The sequence below is a fragment of the Ursus americanus genome, chromosome 3 (genome assembly GCF_024610735.1).
Source record: "Ursus americanus isolate L20-20 chromosome 3, mUrsAme1.1.p, whole genome shotgun sequence".
Taxonomy (NCBI): Eukaryota; Metazoa; Chordata; class Mammalia; order Carnivora; family Ursidae; genus Ursus; species Ursus americanus.
This window is the reverse complement of record NC_142129.1, coordinates 17,435,690-17,451,753: the sequence shown is the minus strand read 5'-3', so window position 1 is coordinate 17,451,753 and position 16,064 is coordinate 17,435,690. Positions and strand designations below refer to the sequence as shown.

The following is a 16,064-nucleotide window of genomic DNA, read 5'->3' as shown; positions in this document are numbered from 1 at the left end:
CACGTGGGTGAGGGTGGCAACAACTGTGATTGTGGCATTAAGAGTTGCGTTCCCCGGGTGTTTTGTAGGGACTTTTGCCTCGCAAACCATCGGAGGGATGGGAAGAATCACCTCAAGACATATTCTCCTTTTAAAATTGTTTGAAAATTCCTGTTGATGTGATTTAAGAAAACTCTTGGCCATACGTGATCATAAAAGGAAGGTTACCGACGTGTACAAAATAAGACTTTAGGATTGGTGCTGGGAACTTCATAAACACAATGAACTTGAAAAGTTTATCCTCAAACCATCATCCTCCCAAACAAAGGGAGAGAAAAACCCAAACAACTGTATTTAAAATCCTCAAAAGGGGCTGTCTTTTAGGACTTGAAGTTACCAGTTGATGCCTCTAGACATTTCTTTTGATTTGGTGTTTTATGCAGTTAAGGAGTAACCTGCTGATTTAGGGAACAATTTCATTTTTTCTAACCCATTTACTCAATTTTCATTTGTACGACTGTAGAGAAGGTTACACTGTGGTTTTTCTAGTTGTCTGTGCGTACAGGTTCCTAGAGCACGTGTACACATAATGTTTTCATTTCCACTAAGCACTTCACTCCCTAGATACTCCGCTGGTGTTTGTTTTTCTGCTGAGGTCTCTTGCCTTTTTAGTACTTCTGTTCTTCCCCCGGAAGGAACACCACAGACTGTACTGGAGCAAATGAGGCTTTTCTGAAACTTCCCATCTGGGACTTTGCACATAGCATTTCCATTCCTTAGTCATGAATGAGTTCTTTTTTCCCTAGTGACTGTTAGGGCTTTGTGGAAGGCTGGTGGTGAAGGGAACATATTTTGAGATCTTGCCCGGTCTTAATAGGAGAGCTAGTGACACTTAGATTTTTCATGTTTAGTCTATACCTTTTCTAAAGCTCTGTGCATCATAATTTAGTCAAGTACATTTTTTGGTAAGGCACTGGGAAACGAGAGAACAGTGGGGTTTTATGAAAGTGAACAGGGTGGGGCATTGCAAAACCTGAGGCGTGGGTCTGCTTGGATCATTGCCCCTGTGGCAAGGCCTTACGAAAGGGACAGTGTGGTTGTGTCATTCCTGCACGTACAGTTGTACAGCACTGGGACAAGAAAGTCACCATGTAAATAGCCGGGCAGTTGTGCTTGGAATTCATTTAGCAGGGGCAGCCGCAGAATGGGTTACCTGTGTACTTGGGTCGTCTCTGGCCTTTGTGTGCCAATGGTTTGAACATTTTGTGATACTGAGAGTTATTCTAATGTTTAGATGTACTTTTTTTTTTTTTAAGGTTTTTAGACAGCATGAGAGAGAGCGAGCATGAGTGAGAGGTAGGGGCAGAGGGAGAGGAAGAGGCAGACTCCTGCTGAGCAGGGAGCCAGACGCGGGGCTTGATCCCAGGACCCTGGGATCATGACCTGAGCCAAATTAGATGCTTAACCGACCGAGCCACCCAGGCGCCACTAGGTGTACTTTTTCAAACATGGTGCCTTAGTGTGAAGCCAACTATGTTATTTGGTATTCAACTGAAAAAACAGATTTATTCTGACATTTCTGAGGGAAAACTAGCTATCTTTTATTTACTAAAAGATGGTTCATGAGTCTTTGCCATGTAAATCCTAATATAAAAGATTGTACCATGTACTTCATGGCTGACTTAAAGGAATTTCAAAGGCAATTTTCAAAGGCAATTAAGCAAGTTTGATACATAATTGACTTGAAAATAAGGTGCACCTAAATGTCTTCGTTTCTCAGTCATCTATAAAATAAGCTGGTATAAGGTGATCATTACTGCTTTCCATCCATCTAGTGTTGTGATATTAGAAGAAAAAATCAAATGATCTATGTGCAAGAGACATAAGGCTAAGTTATTGTCCACCAGTGGCGTGATACTAGATGACAAGGAGTTGTTAGTCATCTCTGACATTTCCTGTCACTGGAATGAGCGGGCTTGGTTAGCCTGCACTCTGGCTGTGGGAAGGAAGAGTGCTGCTCTGGAGAACAGTGAGTAGAGCCGAAACTGCGTGCACTGGCTCCTCGGAGCATCTGGCAGCAGCTACGGTGGGGAGTTGCACCGCTTTCCCTTTAGGGCTGAGTGAGGTTCACAAAGGCTGCACAGCGGCCAGGAATTCTAAATCCACTGAATTCTTAGTCACCTCTTCTTCCTCTTTTTTACTATTTGTACTCTGAATCTTACTATTTGCACCATTGTCTTAATATGAATAGGGGCTTGGCGTCTTAAGTTCTGGCATGGGTCAGACAGTTGACAATTTGGCAGCTGTGACAATACGACAACACCCTGACTCTTCTGAACATTTTATAGCAAAATAACTGTAGAGCTGCTGACTCGGTCAAACCAGCTATTGTGTGCATAACACTAGTATTTATTTGGGCTCAGTAGGTCTTTATAAGGAGTCAAATAATGTGGCCTAGGCCAGTTGATAGGGCAGAAGCAGTAATATTCGTGGTTAAATCTGGTCATTTGTGCTGTGGTCAGAGCATGCAAGTGTTGGCCGGCACAAGAGAAATTTTAGAATTCACAGATATTTGATAAACTAAGGGAGTGACTTTATTGATAAGTTATTGTGTGGGAAAACTGCCCATGTTATCAATAGTAACTTAAAATCAATTAAAAGAATGAAGTAACTGTGGAGTATTACTTTTCCAGTAAGACTGATTTAGCAAGGTACTGGTGGTAGAAATCTGAAATATGTATTGCCTACAAGCCAGGGGCCTTGGGAGCTATAGCCAGTCATATAGCAAGGACATCTGTCGTGGGGAAAATGGCATGGTTTTCAGGAGGAAACAGGAGGCCTTGATTTCCAAAGTGATTTTTCTCACGGGCAACATTTATTGAGTAGTTAGTTTACTATATTGTATAAGTTGCTGGAGATGTTAAGGAACATAAGACATCTTCTCTCCCCCCAAGGGACTCATTGACTTGTAGGAAGTGACTGATGGTTTGGAACTTTCTGTACTTGTCTTCTGAGGAATGAACTCCTCATTACATGCAGAAGAAAGCTAGTCAGATACATTAATAGTACTGAGGTCTTAATGATAGTTTGGGCCCCATTAATAAAACAGGTATGAGAGTTTTTTCTCCCTCCCAACTGAACCAATGCAGTGGTATTGATTAGTGGTAAGTAAAGAGAGAGACAGGTGTCCCCCCACTATCCCAAAGTAGAGCATTCCTGTGAAACCTTTCGTAAGCTGAAATGGCATCAAGCAAAGCAGCAGTTACCATTCATTTATATGGAAAAATATCTGAGCATTGGCAGACCCAAAAAAGAACCTCTCTTAGGCTTCTCTGATACCTTAGGACACTTGCTAACGGGGCACAAAATAAAGACAAAGCACAGGTGTTCGCAGCTCTGGCAGCTTGATGCTGAGATGCTGAGTGTTGTTTCCCGGGAGGGGGCATGGTGGCACCACTCCAGCTGCTCAGGTTGCGCACTGCTCCTCTAAGGGCTTGCTGCAAAACCAGTGCTGAACGCTACATGCACTCTTCTCCTAAACCTGAAAATCCTCTTCAGATTTCTTTCAGCTAGCGACAACTGGTACTAACGTAGGTCTTTCGTAAAAGTGAAGTGGTGTAACTAGAACTTTTGAAAAGTGGGGGATGCCTGTACTAATTTCAATGTGTCATCTTCCTCTACTTTTCCTTCGACAGAGAGAAGCTTACCAGCCCCTTTCTAAAGGAGAACACTATTTCTTTATGGGAATTTGGTGCCAAAGGTAAAGAGAAGCCATTGAAGGAAGACGCTAAAGTAATGAGAAAGGAGTACTGATTGCCACAAAGAGGACTTACCCAGATTGCCTTTTTGTGGTGAGAGCTTAAGGATAGAAACACTGATGAGAAAATTCAGGGGCAGAATTTCCTCCGAAAGAGGAGATGTAACTGGTTTCGTTATCTGTGCACAGGTAGGATGATTTGGATTCCCCCTTCAATTCCTAAAAAGGGGTTAAGGTATTAAGAATAAACCTAGTAAGGCTAGTTTGTGAGGCTTAGCCTCTGAGGGGCGACTAAGGTTTTCTTCTCTTCCTGTCTTCAGAAAGAAGTGGAGAGCCCAAGATACCAGAAGTGAGAAAGGTCACAGGGTTTCCTGAACTATGGTGCTAAGGAAGGAGGGCAGAGCAGAAGGCACGAACACCAAGCATGTGTTTTGGTTGTCGGAGGCTTGCTGCACTTTGCTTGAGGAGGCAGATGGCGGAATCTTCTGGTGTTGGTTGTGCGCTCCTGGTGGCTTCCTTGGCCTCTTGGTCAGATTCTGTTAGGTGCTGGCAGCTCCTTCGGTTGGACCGTTTGCCCACTCGCATTAGGCCTGATCAGTGATGTTACTGACCTTCGCCCAGGCTGGAAAAGTGTCCAAGTGGAAGAGGCTAACTCCCCATGTGTTGATGGCTACCATGACGATCACCAGGCCAATGACATTGACCCCCAGGCCAGCTTTCACCTGTAGGACACAAAGCAGCCCATCCTCATCACTGAGCAGGCCGCAGCACAGATCCCCCAGTCTCTGCATCTATGCTGCCCACCCAAGCCTTGGCCCTGACCTGTTCCAGTCACTGCCTGGAATCTGGAGTGTTGCCTCCAAGGGTGGCTCAAGACTGTGAAGGATGGGAGAAGCCATTAGAACCATCTCCACTTGTGTTCTCACTCTCAAGTGGAAGCCTGGGAGGCATGTACTTGGAACACCAGGTGTTAGAATGTTAAGAGTTATGCTACGCAAGGATCCTGTTAGCTACATGATAGGGAAATGCATTAAGGCGGGAACTCTTGGAGCCTTTAATGTGCTGACACATAGGGGACCTGTAGGAGAGGCCCCACTGTACGAAGCCTTTGCCACTGTTAACTGTTTTTTCCTTCCCAAAGCAACAGCTTATGGAAGGTAGTGTGCCTTGGGTTCACCTGGAGAACCAGGTCAGCTGCCTCTGCTCAGCCCTTCCATGGGAGGGTGACACAGACATGCTAGCTTTGCTGCTTTCTGCTGAGGGAATGTCACCTCCATGACCCTGAACCCTCCCATTGCTGCCATGGAAGTGACACAGGCTGAGGGGGGTGTGAGGGAGGATGGCTGGCAGAGCCAGGGCCAGATGGAAAAATGTACAGTAAGGGTAGCTGGCAGCCTACCAGGGAGGAAGCAAGCACACCGCTGTGACCACCGCAGGTCCACTAGCTGGCATGAAGTTGGGAAATCTGTGAGGGAACATGAATGCTAGGAAATTGTTCCAAGCAAGTGACTAGATGTGTTGTTTCTCTGCTTTCTGGCCAGAGCCCTGGACTTATTAATCATCTTGCCCCCTGGGCTTTGGGCGTGAACTGCCCAGGTCCCCTAGCCAGAGGAGGCATGTTCTAACGGGGCTGAATTGAAGTCGTTTAGAGCTGAAAGGAAGCAGAGCATGTAGTTGGAACCTCCGTCTTCTGCAGGTGAGGAAATGGAGGTCTCAGGTCAGTGCCTGGGCTGGGAATAGAACCTACGACTGGCTCACCTCTTGTCATCTGGTGCCTTTGAAAGGCACTGTCACTGATCACTTGATTCCAGAAAAGATGACGGGGAAAGGGGGTGAATGGTGGGGGTACCCAGGAGAGGAAGTAGGGGACAGGAAAGTTGGGACTGAGCTCAACTCTCTCGAGCAGATAGGGTGGTGCGGTAAGAGATGAGGGGGAGGGGAGGGGCGATGGCTGTGCCCTCCCTTCCCTGAAGTATTACAGAGGACCTGTATGAGCAGTTTGGATGGTACAAAGGATCTGAATATCTGCTACTGGCCTGAAGCTCTCCCTTTCCTCCATTTGGTATTTACAGGGCTGCTGAGTACGAGTTTGGACTATACTGAACTAGAATGTGTGAGACCCTCAGCAAGGGGGACAGCCCTATCTCATCCCGGCCCCAGTAATCAGGAGTTGTTTTCATCTTTCCCCCATCCCCCAGCGGCCTGGATATCCAGGAGCACAGCAGTGAGTATAGGTTGAGGGGTTGAGGGTAAATAGGCCCAACACGACAATCTGACCAGATGTCTCCCCAGAGCCATCTTGTGGGAGTCCAGCTGAGAACTAAGAAATGAGATGTGGGTGCTTCATTTTGCCATTGTTGCCTCAGGGGTTCTGGCATTGGGGAGAGTTCAATGGGAGGGTCCTGTCCCATCAGACCTTTCACCCTAGGCTCCTACAGTTTCTCCTACTTCGCTTCTGTGAGTAAACCAGTGGCTTTTGTGGTGAACATCCCCACTGGTCCAGTGAAGAAACAGGCAGAGCCTTGTGCCGCCTCACCCTGGGTTGCATCTCGTGTCTGTTCCAGCTTTCTCTGCCTGGATAAGGGTGGGAGAGCACATTCTTGCTATTCTTGGTGCTTGTGGACCGGCTGAAGGCCTTTTTGCCAGCACCATTTTTCGACCACACTAGACTGGGTGTTGACAGACCACAGACACTGCTGCAAAATGATAAACTTCAGGAGAAGGCTGTGGAGCCACTCGTCCCTGTCCATCGGCAGGAAGCGGGCACCCATGACTCACCATGTCTTTGATCTGGCAGTGCCCGTAGCTGAAGACGATGGCGTTGGGGGGATTGCCCACGGGCAGCATCACTGCAAAGGAGATGCACATGGTGACTGGGATCAGAGTGTAGAGTGGATTAATGTGCAGCGTTTCAGACTAGGAGAAGAGAGAATTCACAGAAACGTCAGCGCTGAGATGCGGCTTGCACTTCTTGGGCTTAAAATCACAAACATGCTTTAAGTGGTGGCTTGGTGGTGGCCAACCTTGGCTGGTGGGGGCAGTTAAATCACTACCCTCGAGGGCATACAGTGCTGGGCAACCTGGGTGGGCTCGTGCTGCTCACTTACTTCCGGTGGAAACGTGGGCTCTGAGTTCCTTCCTAGAAGGGATGTCTCATTTCTTGGTGCTGGTCTAATTTTATCCTTTAGCCGAGAGATTCATTCTTCAAACTCAAATCTCATGAGTAAGCTGCTTGGGTTGAGGTAGGGATCCCTCATCCTTGGGGTGCAGAACTAAGGTGTTTTTCTAGGTGCTGCTTGCTTTGTATGGGATTTGAAACCCATGGCCTTACCCTCAGTGTTGCCGAGTTTTAGCTAAGTGCACTCCCATGCTCACACAAATGAGATGATGGAGGGAGCAGGTGGAAGGCGACATCTGAGCAAAGAGCAAAGATAGTGGCTGGGGGTAGTTTGGGGTTAAAGAGAGCAGAAGGGTATCAATTTGTTGGGGATGGAGGCTTCATTTGATAGGTTCCAGCTCACTAATGGGACAGACGCAGCATTGTGTCTGGTGCGTTACCTTGGGGGTTGCTTAGCCGGGCTGAGATCTGGGAGTTGCTCCCCTCCCCTCATTCATGAATAAGAAATTGTTCTGAGACCATGGGATGAGGCTGGCATTGCCTCAGTTCTCAGACCCCCACCCCTGGACAGAGAAACTGGGGGGAGGTGGTGATGACAGAGCTGTGGTCTTGGTCTTTACAGCTGAGGGTACTTCTGGGAGCATTTTGCCCCCATTTTCTGTAGTTATTCCTCTGGCCCTACTCTTAGATCTTAGGAGAGAAAGAAATGATGATTGTGAGTAATTGGAATCCTAGGGTTTTAAGGATATTCTCTGCATTCTTGTTTCCATTCAGGCTGCCTCTAAACTAATCCTAGTCTTTCGGAAAAGGGTTTCTAGAACCCTTGCTACAATTTTATCTATCTATCTATCTATCTATCTATCTATCTATCTATCTATCAATCAAATTTGAAACCATTTCCCAACTAGCGCTGGAGCACCGATCCGTGATGTCTGTGGCAATGACCAGAGGAGAGAGGACAGCTGGGGAACTGCTCCCTGGGCCCAAGGCAGCTCCTCCTGACATCTGGGCGCCCTGCCCTACTCACCAGGCTGCATAGGATGGGCAGGAAGATGGTGATGGTGGCTGGGTTGCTCACAAACTCGGTGACGATGGACACCAGGATGCATGCCAACAGGGTGACAGCCCACGGTGGGAGGCCACTCAGAGACAACATCTGGTGCCCAATCCACGTGGAGAGGCCAGAGCTCTGCAGGGAGACGGGTGACACAGTAAGAAGAGAGGAGGAAGAGCACATTCCCCATGGAATTCTTAGACTCCAGAAGGTCAGGGATGTTGGGGGGTTGGAAGGAACCACTAGGAGTCATCTAATTTGGCGTCCTATTTTCAGGCAGACTGGACCCAGAGGCATTACTGATTTGATGATAAGATCATTTTTACAGCCCAGAAAATTCTTTATGATTGTATAACGTTCAGTCTCGGGGTTTCCTGGGCACTCGTCACAGCGCATGGAGAGCCACCCATCCTAATGGCTGTGATTCTTCTCAGGATTTTGCCATGATGGCTTGGCAGGGGCTGGAGATCTTTGGGGCAACGGGCCCTTCGATCTCATTACTCTCTCCAGCCTCTGACATTCTCACTCTGTGCATCCAGTCAACAGTGATTTTGACACAGATTCCCCAGTGTAATCCTTAATTCTACTTTTGAAATCTAGCTCTCTTATCACCTGTGAAAAGGGGAAATTATCAACATCTTTGGATAGTAGCCTTTCCTGTGGTTTGTGGGGAGTCAGTGGGCCGGGCTGAACACTAGAAGCTTTACATAGAGGGATTCCCAGTCTAGCCACACTCATTGGGAGGGTGCCACCAGGCTGGCCCACCAAGCTAGTCATGGCCGTCCGGCCTGTTTCAGGTCCAGTCTCCTCATGGCTGACATCAGGATCTACGATCCACCAGTGTTTTTTCACGACACAAGATTTGAAGGTATGGTGCCACTCTCGAACCTTTTCCATTAGCAAAATTTATATAGATCTACTTCAATAAATGAATATTATTACCCACTTGGAATAACTTCTTTGGTTGGAAGCTGTTCCTTTGCCAATGGTGGAGATTCCCTCCCTCCCTTAGAAAATAAAGGACACCGCTGAGTTTTTGTACTATAAACCCAGGTTGCCATATGCATTCTCCTGCCCTCCCTCCCTCCTCCTCTCTCTTCTATGGCTGATGTGCTCTGACTTTTCCTGAGCCGAAGGCATACGCCCAACTGACTGAGCCACCCAGGCATCTCCTGGGAGCGCTTTCTTTTCTCTTTTTGCTCCATGGCCTGTGAACTGCAAATCCAACATGTGGGGACTACAGCAATTTGTGGCTGGAACAGGGCTTTGAGGCCTACAGGAACTCTGTGATTGTTACCTCTTATAGCACATTACACCTTATCCACTGGACAAAGGGGAGGAAGAGCAGTTAGCTCAGTGGGAACAGTACTTCTTACAAAGAAATGGCATTCCACTGATCACATGATCCAGACTGTACTCAAAAGTAAAGTGAAAAAATTTAATAGCAATTTTTTCCAGAAGCTATTTTATACTGTAATTTGAAATAAATCGAGAAATTAGATTTCCAAGTTAGAAAAGCACAACAAAGGAAGTCTTACTTTTTTTTTTAACCTCGATACAAAAACATTTTACATTGGATTTTCCTCATGTCAAGACTGAATTATTTCAAACTCGGTAGGAATCACCTATATCATACTTGAATTATATTATTAAAATTAGTAGAGTCAATAGATTTTACAGAAATATCACCTATGCTATCTGTAATACATATAAAATTTTGGTTAAAAAAAATCGGGCTAAAACTAACAACTGACATTCAATTAAGAGGTATGATATTTTGAACTTGGAATTAGAAATAACAGCACATATACAGGATTGGCTGCAAGACGGGACATTTAATAGTGGCTAACAAAAGAATGAGAGTTTCAGTTGGCTGCAATTTCAATATAAATGTTGACATGAGTGCCAATGAAGCCTTATAAAAGCTCCCATAAAAATACAGATTGGTGCTTGGATCAGAGGTGAGAGATGGGGCTTGGGTAATACGACTACTTTACTCTGCAGTAGACTGACCACCTCTGGACTACATTTGAATAAGTCCAAGGGCAAAGTGTAGTGAGTCCCGAGGAGAGAGACCAGCGTGGTAAGGAGTCACTGCTTCTTGAAGAATGGTTGAAGGATCTAGGGAGTTATAGTTGAGGGGGAGGAAGATGATCTAAGGGGATCTAATAACTTTTTATGACTTTAATAATTATTACCTAGGATGGGGTTCCAGAGGACAGAGCCAGAGTCAACTGGAAGACATACAGAAGATCTGAGCTAAGAGTAAAGAGCAATTCTCTGTTCCCCGCTCAGGGAGTGCCCTGTCACTGGTGCTGTCCAAGCCCAGGGGTGTCTAAAGCCCAGATTTAGAACACATTCTCCAAAGGGGCTCAATATATGCGTATGGACTGACTGAGGCACAGTTTGCTCTGTGTAGATGTAGGGTGTGTCTGGACCCTTTAGAGACACATTTCTTACCACCACTGTCAAATGCCCAGAAGGAGATGGCTATAAAATCCAATAAATTTGTGCCTGTGGCTGTATGGGCCGGGCAGTGAGGTGGGAGTGCCCATGTGCTGTGACTCCCTGGCACAGCTGATCTGTAAGTCTGTTCTCAGCAGCACTAGCCTAGAAGCTCGGGGCAGGACGGGGTATCCACGCCTGGCTGTACTGGTCCGTGGGGTGAACGTTCACCTCTCCCTCAGCACCTTTGAATCTTCCCCCCAGCATCAAAATGATTCATTAGGTAAAGCTGCTTAAAAACTCTTTGGCCCAAGAAGAACAGGATTCAAGAGTTACCTTGCTGCCAGAAGCCAGGGCATAGCCTCCCCCCACCAGAATGACAATCTCCCAGGGCATGGTCTTCTGGAAGTCCTTCCATGTGATGATGGGCTCTGTCCCCAGCGAGGGCTCCTGGTTCTGCCCTGGATCACAGGTAGACAGAGGAAGAGCCAGATGAAACCTTAATGGGTGGGGGTTGTGGAGACAGGGGCCTAATGGGCGAACCGATGATTTGGAAGGCTGCTCTGCTCTCGTGGGGGGACTCAGAAGGCCTTGGGAAGGCTCTTCTGAAAATTCTGACTGGGGTATGATTGACCAGAGCCAGCCCTGACTTCTTCCCTTGAACTTCTCTCACCGTCACTCTTCTTCCCAAAGCAGGGCTTCTTTGCTGGGATCAGGAAGAGGAGGAAGCCGAGGAACACAGAGACCGTAGCATCGGTGCGGTAGCCCTTCCTAGCAAAGAGACAAGCAGGGCTGGAGGCGGAGGGTCAGCAGGGGGAGGGGACCATGATGTCTCGGGACAGTCTGTCTGAACACAGTGCCTCTTTTTAGGACCCAGTCTAGTGGGTGGTCAGCCTTCCTTCCTGCAGCTGCTGCCGTGCTGTCCAGCGGTGGATTGAGTAGGCGAGGGTTGAAGTCTGGAGGCTGGGTCTGGTGAGGGTAGGCATCTTAGTGTGGCAGGAGTTATTTCGATAAAGGAGACTCGAAAAGGATGAGTCTCTTTCCTGCAAAGGTCACACCTCCGTGTGTGTCTTTGCTCCTCTGAGAAGCTGAGCTGAGAGAGGTGTGGCCCCAGCCTTCAGGGGTCCTGCAGGGACGGCCCTGGGGCCTCTACCTGCCTCTGCCTGCCAAGGCCTCGGCCACCCCCTCAGGCTCTCACAGCTGGCATTTGATCTTTATGCCTCAGAGCCACCTGCGAGAAAACTGAGGTTCCAAGAGCTTAAGTAACAAGATCAAGGTCACATGGCTGGTCGGGGCAGCACCAGCTCCCAACCCCAGACTCAGATGCCACACACTGTCCATACTGGCTTCCCTAAGAAGGGGGCACTTTCAAGGGGACGGAGTGCTTCCTGGGCTCACGGCTGCCTCTATGAGTCGAGGAGGGACACTGGTGGGAACTGCCTGAAGGGTGTGTGTCAGGGGGTTATTAGTAAGGAGGAGACAGTACCACTTACTTTTCAAAGAAAGAATCCCATCCAGGAACAAAGCCAGGCTCCCGGGTGAACCACAGCACGGTCATCAGGATGAAGAAAAACCCAGTTACCATTTCAGGGTAGCTATAAAATACAACAGGAAAAGCTGCTCCAGGAACTGGGAGGTTTCTGTTTGCTTTTTCACTTCGCATGGGGTGCGCCTGTGTTCAGAGCCCCCATCCCGGGGACAAAACAGTGGCTGCCCCGCCGCTCTGAGCCGCTGAGCAGAAGTGGGAAGAGGGCTGAGAAGATGCCAGACAACGTGACGTCACCCGCATCTGCTAGAGAAGCCGAGGTAAGGGTTGACGTGGAACAGCAGCCTACGTTTACGCAGTGCAGAGTAGGGCCTCCAGGGAGAATGCAGTGGAAAAGGCCCTCACACTCGGCTGGTGGGGGTAGGAGTGGCTACAACATTTTGGAGGGAATCTGATGACGTCAGGGGCCTCAGATTCGGTCCTTCCTTCCATGTAAGGAAATAACTAGAAATGCACAGTGATATGTTCTCTATTTAAAAACTAAACATTAAAAGTGGAAACAATCTACACTCCGTGATATTCCACGATGTCAAATACATTTTGGTATAACTGTAGGTTCGTATGAGATGCATCTAATAATGATGTTTGCGCTGCAGAGCTGATGGCCTGGGAATATAATGACAGTCTAATGCTAAGTGAAAAAAAGACAAGATATAAAACTATGTTCAGTTTGGACTGAATTTTAGCAAAAATACATATAATTTTGCAAGAAAAAAGCATGGAAGGAAGAGTACATTATGGTAACAGTTGTTAACAGTTAACACTGAATAAATAGAAGTCAATTTTAGTTTTTTTCTTTATATTCTCCTGTATTTTCTTAATGTTCTACAATGAATGGGTATTCCTTTTATAAATTAAAACATTTTAAAATACTGCTTATACCGGGATCCTTTTGCCCAAAGCTGTACCTGCCTATTGCCATAAAAGGAGAAAAATGGCACTAAATAGGCTGTGGGGTCACTGGGGAAAGCTGATAATGGCTGAGGGGGTGGTGATTCCTCCAGCCTTCTGTCTTCAAGTCTGTATTTGATGATGCCTGATGCCCCCCAGCTCCCCAGGAGTGGCCATGGGAGCGGCGGTGGCCCATTCAGAGCAGCAGGGGTGCTGACTGTACGGGGAATTGGGCCTGTCCCAAGGGGGTGGCTGTGCTGTCTCACGCTTCTTTCCCCGGCCACCCCAGCTGCGCCATCCACCCCCACATGGCGGCTATACCTTGGACTTGGAACATGGCAAAGGGGAAGGGCGGCCACCTGGAATCTGGACTAGCCGGACTTGGGCATTCAGAAGCATCTGTAAAGGCCTGGATTCGTAGTTGTGGAAAATTCCCCAGCTCAGGGGGCTGTGGGGAACAAGGCTGCTTGCGTGCTCACTTCACCTGCTATGCTTTCTATCTGGGGGAAGGAGAGAGGGTGAAGGGCTGAATTTTACCTAATGGCTCCCAGCTTTTCATATTCCTCTTGGATTCTCTTCTCTGACACCTCTTCCCTTTTGGTCTTCTTCTTCTTGCTCAGGGAGCAGGTCTCTCTAAAACTGAGAAGGAAGAAGGAGCAGAAGAATAAAGGAAACGTGCTTCTGAGGCCCAGGGAAGTCAAGGATTGAGCAAATGCTCAACTGTTGCCTTGCTGTGATCACTAGTCGCCTCTTCTCTCCAAGCCCAGCTCTCCTACGACTTTTATCTGCCAGGTTTCACAGCCTCCCCTCAGCCTCTCCCTGAGGCTTCCGGGTATGTCCACATGGGTATACCTCTGGTGTATCGACATGAAGTATCATGTCTTACAGACTTGTGCGAGTGTGTTTATGTGGGGTAGTTTCTACATTCTGGAGGTACAGAAATATACAGCTATCACTGATTTGATAGTAGCTTCTGAGTTATTAAAAAAAAAAAAAAAGCAACTCAGAGAACATTCCCTGAGCAATGGGAATCTTGGGTCCCATGGACCAATAGCAAAACATTATATATATCTTCCCTTTATGTGTTTGAGGCTGATCGAAATATGGTTATGAAGAAAGGCTTGCTAGGCAGATTAATATCAGAAATAATATTGCAAGAGGAATGTCTTACTTATGACTTGGAGAAGTACATGAATTGTTAGTTCCTGCAACTACTATGTATGAATTACTCGTGTCTATCAAATTAAGCCTAAGGAAACTTCTATTTGGAGTCACATTTCTTTAGAAGTTAGTTCAAATTATTCTGTATGCTTTGAGAGAAATGAAACTACATTAACCACCCTCCCCTTCAGACTTTTTATAAATGCCGGTTCCTTTAACCAGTGAGTTGGAATTAAGAACATTCCATTGCAGAGCTCATAGTGAAGTGCCGAGGCCATGCGTGTTTAGAGTGGCTAGACCAGAGGATGCCTGACTCCCCGTCTTGTCCAGTGGCTTCTCCTCACGCATCCTCTGTGGTTACTCGGCAGCTCGGCCTTGGATGGCGCTCCCCGGGCCTCCCGCCATGACTTTGGATGGACAGGAGAGCCTCGCTACCTCGCCGGCGGGGCCCTGGGACTCACTTGCAGCCCAGGAACAGCCAGTGCATCCAGAACCAGCTGACCACCAGCATGAGGAGGGAGATGGGGAAGCTGAAGAGGAACCAGGTGCCGAAGTTGACCACCTCTGCAGCGGGGGTACTGGCTGCGGGGGAAAGAACCAGGTCAGTGATGAGAAAAGGCTGGACTCCCACGTCGTTCCTGGGGGTGATAAGCTAAATGCTCCCTAAGAAGACAGACATCAGAGCTAATGGTAACGACGTGGTAGGTAACACATTATCTAGAACTCACGTATCTCCCAGCTGCAACTGTACAGGGCCCAGCCAAGCAGCATGAAGTGAGCTAGAAAGGGCACCTAAGCAACCAGACTTGATACCACTGAAGTATATACACTTTGCACTCAGGAGAAACACTCGGGAGCTGTTTTGCTCTTGATCTATGTAAAGAGTCAGAACTAAGTTTACTCATCTGGTTTTCAGGACAACGGAGAATGGAAAGGGCAGTCTGGTAAACTTGATTTATAAAGTCCTTGAAGGAATGTGAGTTTTGATGGGGGATGCAAGGCACCAATTCTGGAGAAGTTTGGACTTTCGAGTGTCGTGAAGGTTCCAGGTATTAATAGTGCCCCTAGGAGAGCCATGACTTGGAATCTCCAAATCTTTTATCAACAACCACTGCTGTCCTAGGGTCTCAGGAAGGTTACCCGGAGGACTCTTCATTCATCAGGAAGAGCTGTGGCCCCCAGCCCAGGTGTTGTTTCCTGAGGAGCCATGATGGGCCACATGTGAGTCATGACTTTAGCCTAGACAACACCTGTGTTCCTTTCCTCTTGGGTTCTTCTCCCACCTCTAAGGTGGGAGGAGACTGCCCCTCTTTTCACACTAGGCACTGCATGGAAAAAGAGAAAGACAAAGAGCAGAATCCCCCCCAGAGAGAATGCAGTGGAAACACAGGTTGTAAGAGTGTTTCATCTTCTCTGTCATCACAGGGACATCCACTTCTTTGCACTGTGGCCTGGTCAGGGACATACCTTTACCATCCATGTGCTTCTTGGGAAATTGTGACAGCTTGTGCCTTCCCTAAGGGCCAGAGTGGGTCATTGATGGGGGGATGGGGTGGAAAGAAGGGCTTTTGGAACTAGAAGGCTACCAGGGGGTGTAAGTCTGGCCTGTAGTGGACTAACAGGAATGAAGTCTGTTGCGTCTTCTCTTCTCTGTACATAGAAATCTAGGCCCTGTTCCTGGACCCAGGAAAGGGAATGGGTTTTTAGAATAGATTAAATAGACTTTTGTGGATACATGTGGGAGCCTATTCCCATCTATAGCACTTTATAAAGTGTAACAACTAATTTGTAGATTTTTGAAACACAGCCAGAATGAACTCATGGTGGTCTGTTCACCAATGCCAAGAAAAAGCATGGCAGCACTTTCAGACTAGGGGCAACCCAGGGAGTGCACCTTTCTTTCATAGGATCCCTGTTGTCCATGTATGCCACAGTGATGACTCAATGTACCAGGACACAACCCAGGAAGGAGACTAAGAGAATATGAATTAGCCCAACCACAGAGTGAATCAGAAATTAGAGAGTAGAAATTCAGAGTCTGGACAGAGTAATATGGTGTGAGGACTCTGTGACACTCAGATCCTGGGGACTTGGGTCTTAACCTTTCATTGGT

At 47.5% G+C, this 16,064-nt stretch overlaps 1 protein-coding gene and 1 long non-coding RNA gene across 2 annotated transcripts in view; one reads left to right on the top strand and one right to left on the bottom strand.

Annotated features, from left to right (window-relative positions):
* Positions 1-2,832: 2,832 nt before the first annotated feature.
* Positions 2,833-16,064, bottom strand: part of SLC13A4 (solute carrier family 13 member 4) — a 40,463-nt gene continuing 27,231 nt past the window's right edge. Inside the window, exons 9-16 of the mRNA XM_087860805.1 lie at positions 14,413-14,529; positions 13,328-13,429; positions 11,847-11,948; positions 11,027-11,124; positions 10,690-10,814; positions 7,882-8,043; positions 6,515-6,652; positions 2,833-4,458 (exon numbers count right to left, since the gene is read on the bottom strand). Coding sequence (XP_087716931.1) covers positions 4,321-4,458; positions 6,515-6,652; positions 7,882-8,043; positions 10,690-10,814; positions 11,027-11,124; positions 11,847-11,948; positions 13,328-13,429; positions 14,413-14,529 — 982 coding nt within the window. The 3' untranslated portion in view covers positions 2,833-4,320. The remainder of the gene's footprint in view (positions 4,459-6,514; positions 6,653-7,881; positions 8,044-10,689; positions 10,815-11,026; positions 11,125-11,846; positions 11,949-13,327; positions 13,430-14,412; positions 14,530-16,064) is intronic.
* LOC123788915 (uncharacterized) overlaps positions 13,412-16,064 on the top strand; it is a 58,401-nt gene continuing 55,748 nt past the window's right edge. Inside the window, exons 1-2 of the long non-coding RNA XR_015723820.1 lie at positions 13,412-13,622; positions 14,320-14,552. This is a non-coding gene — a long non-coding RNA (uncharacterized LOC123788915). The remainder of the gene's footprint in view (positions 13,623-14,319; positions 14,553-16,064) is intronic.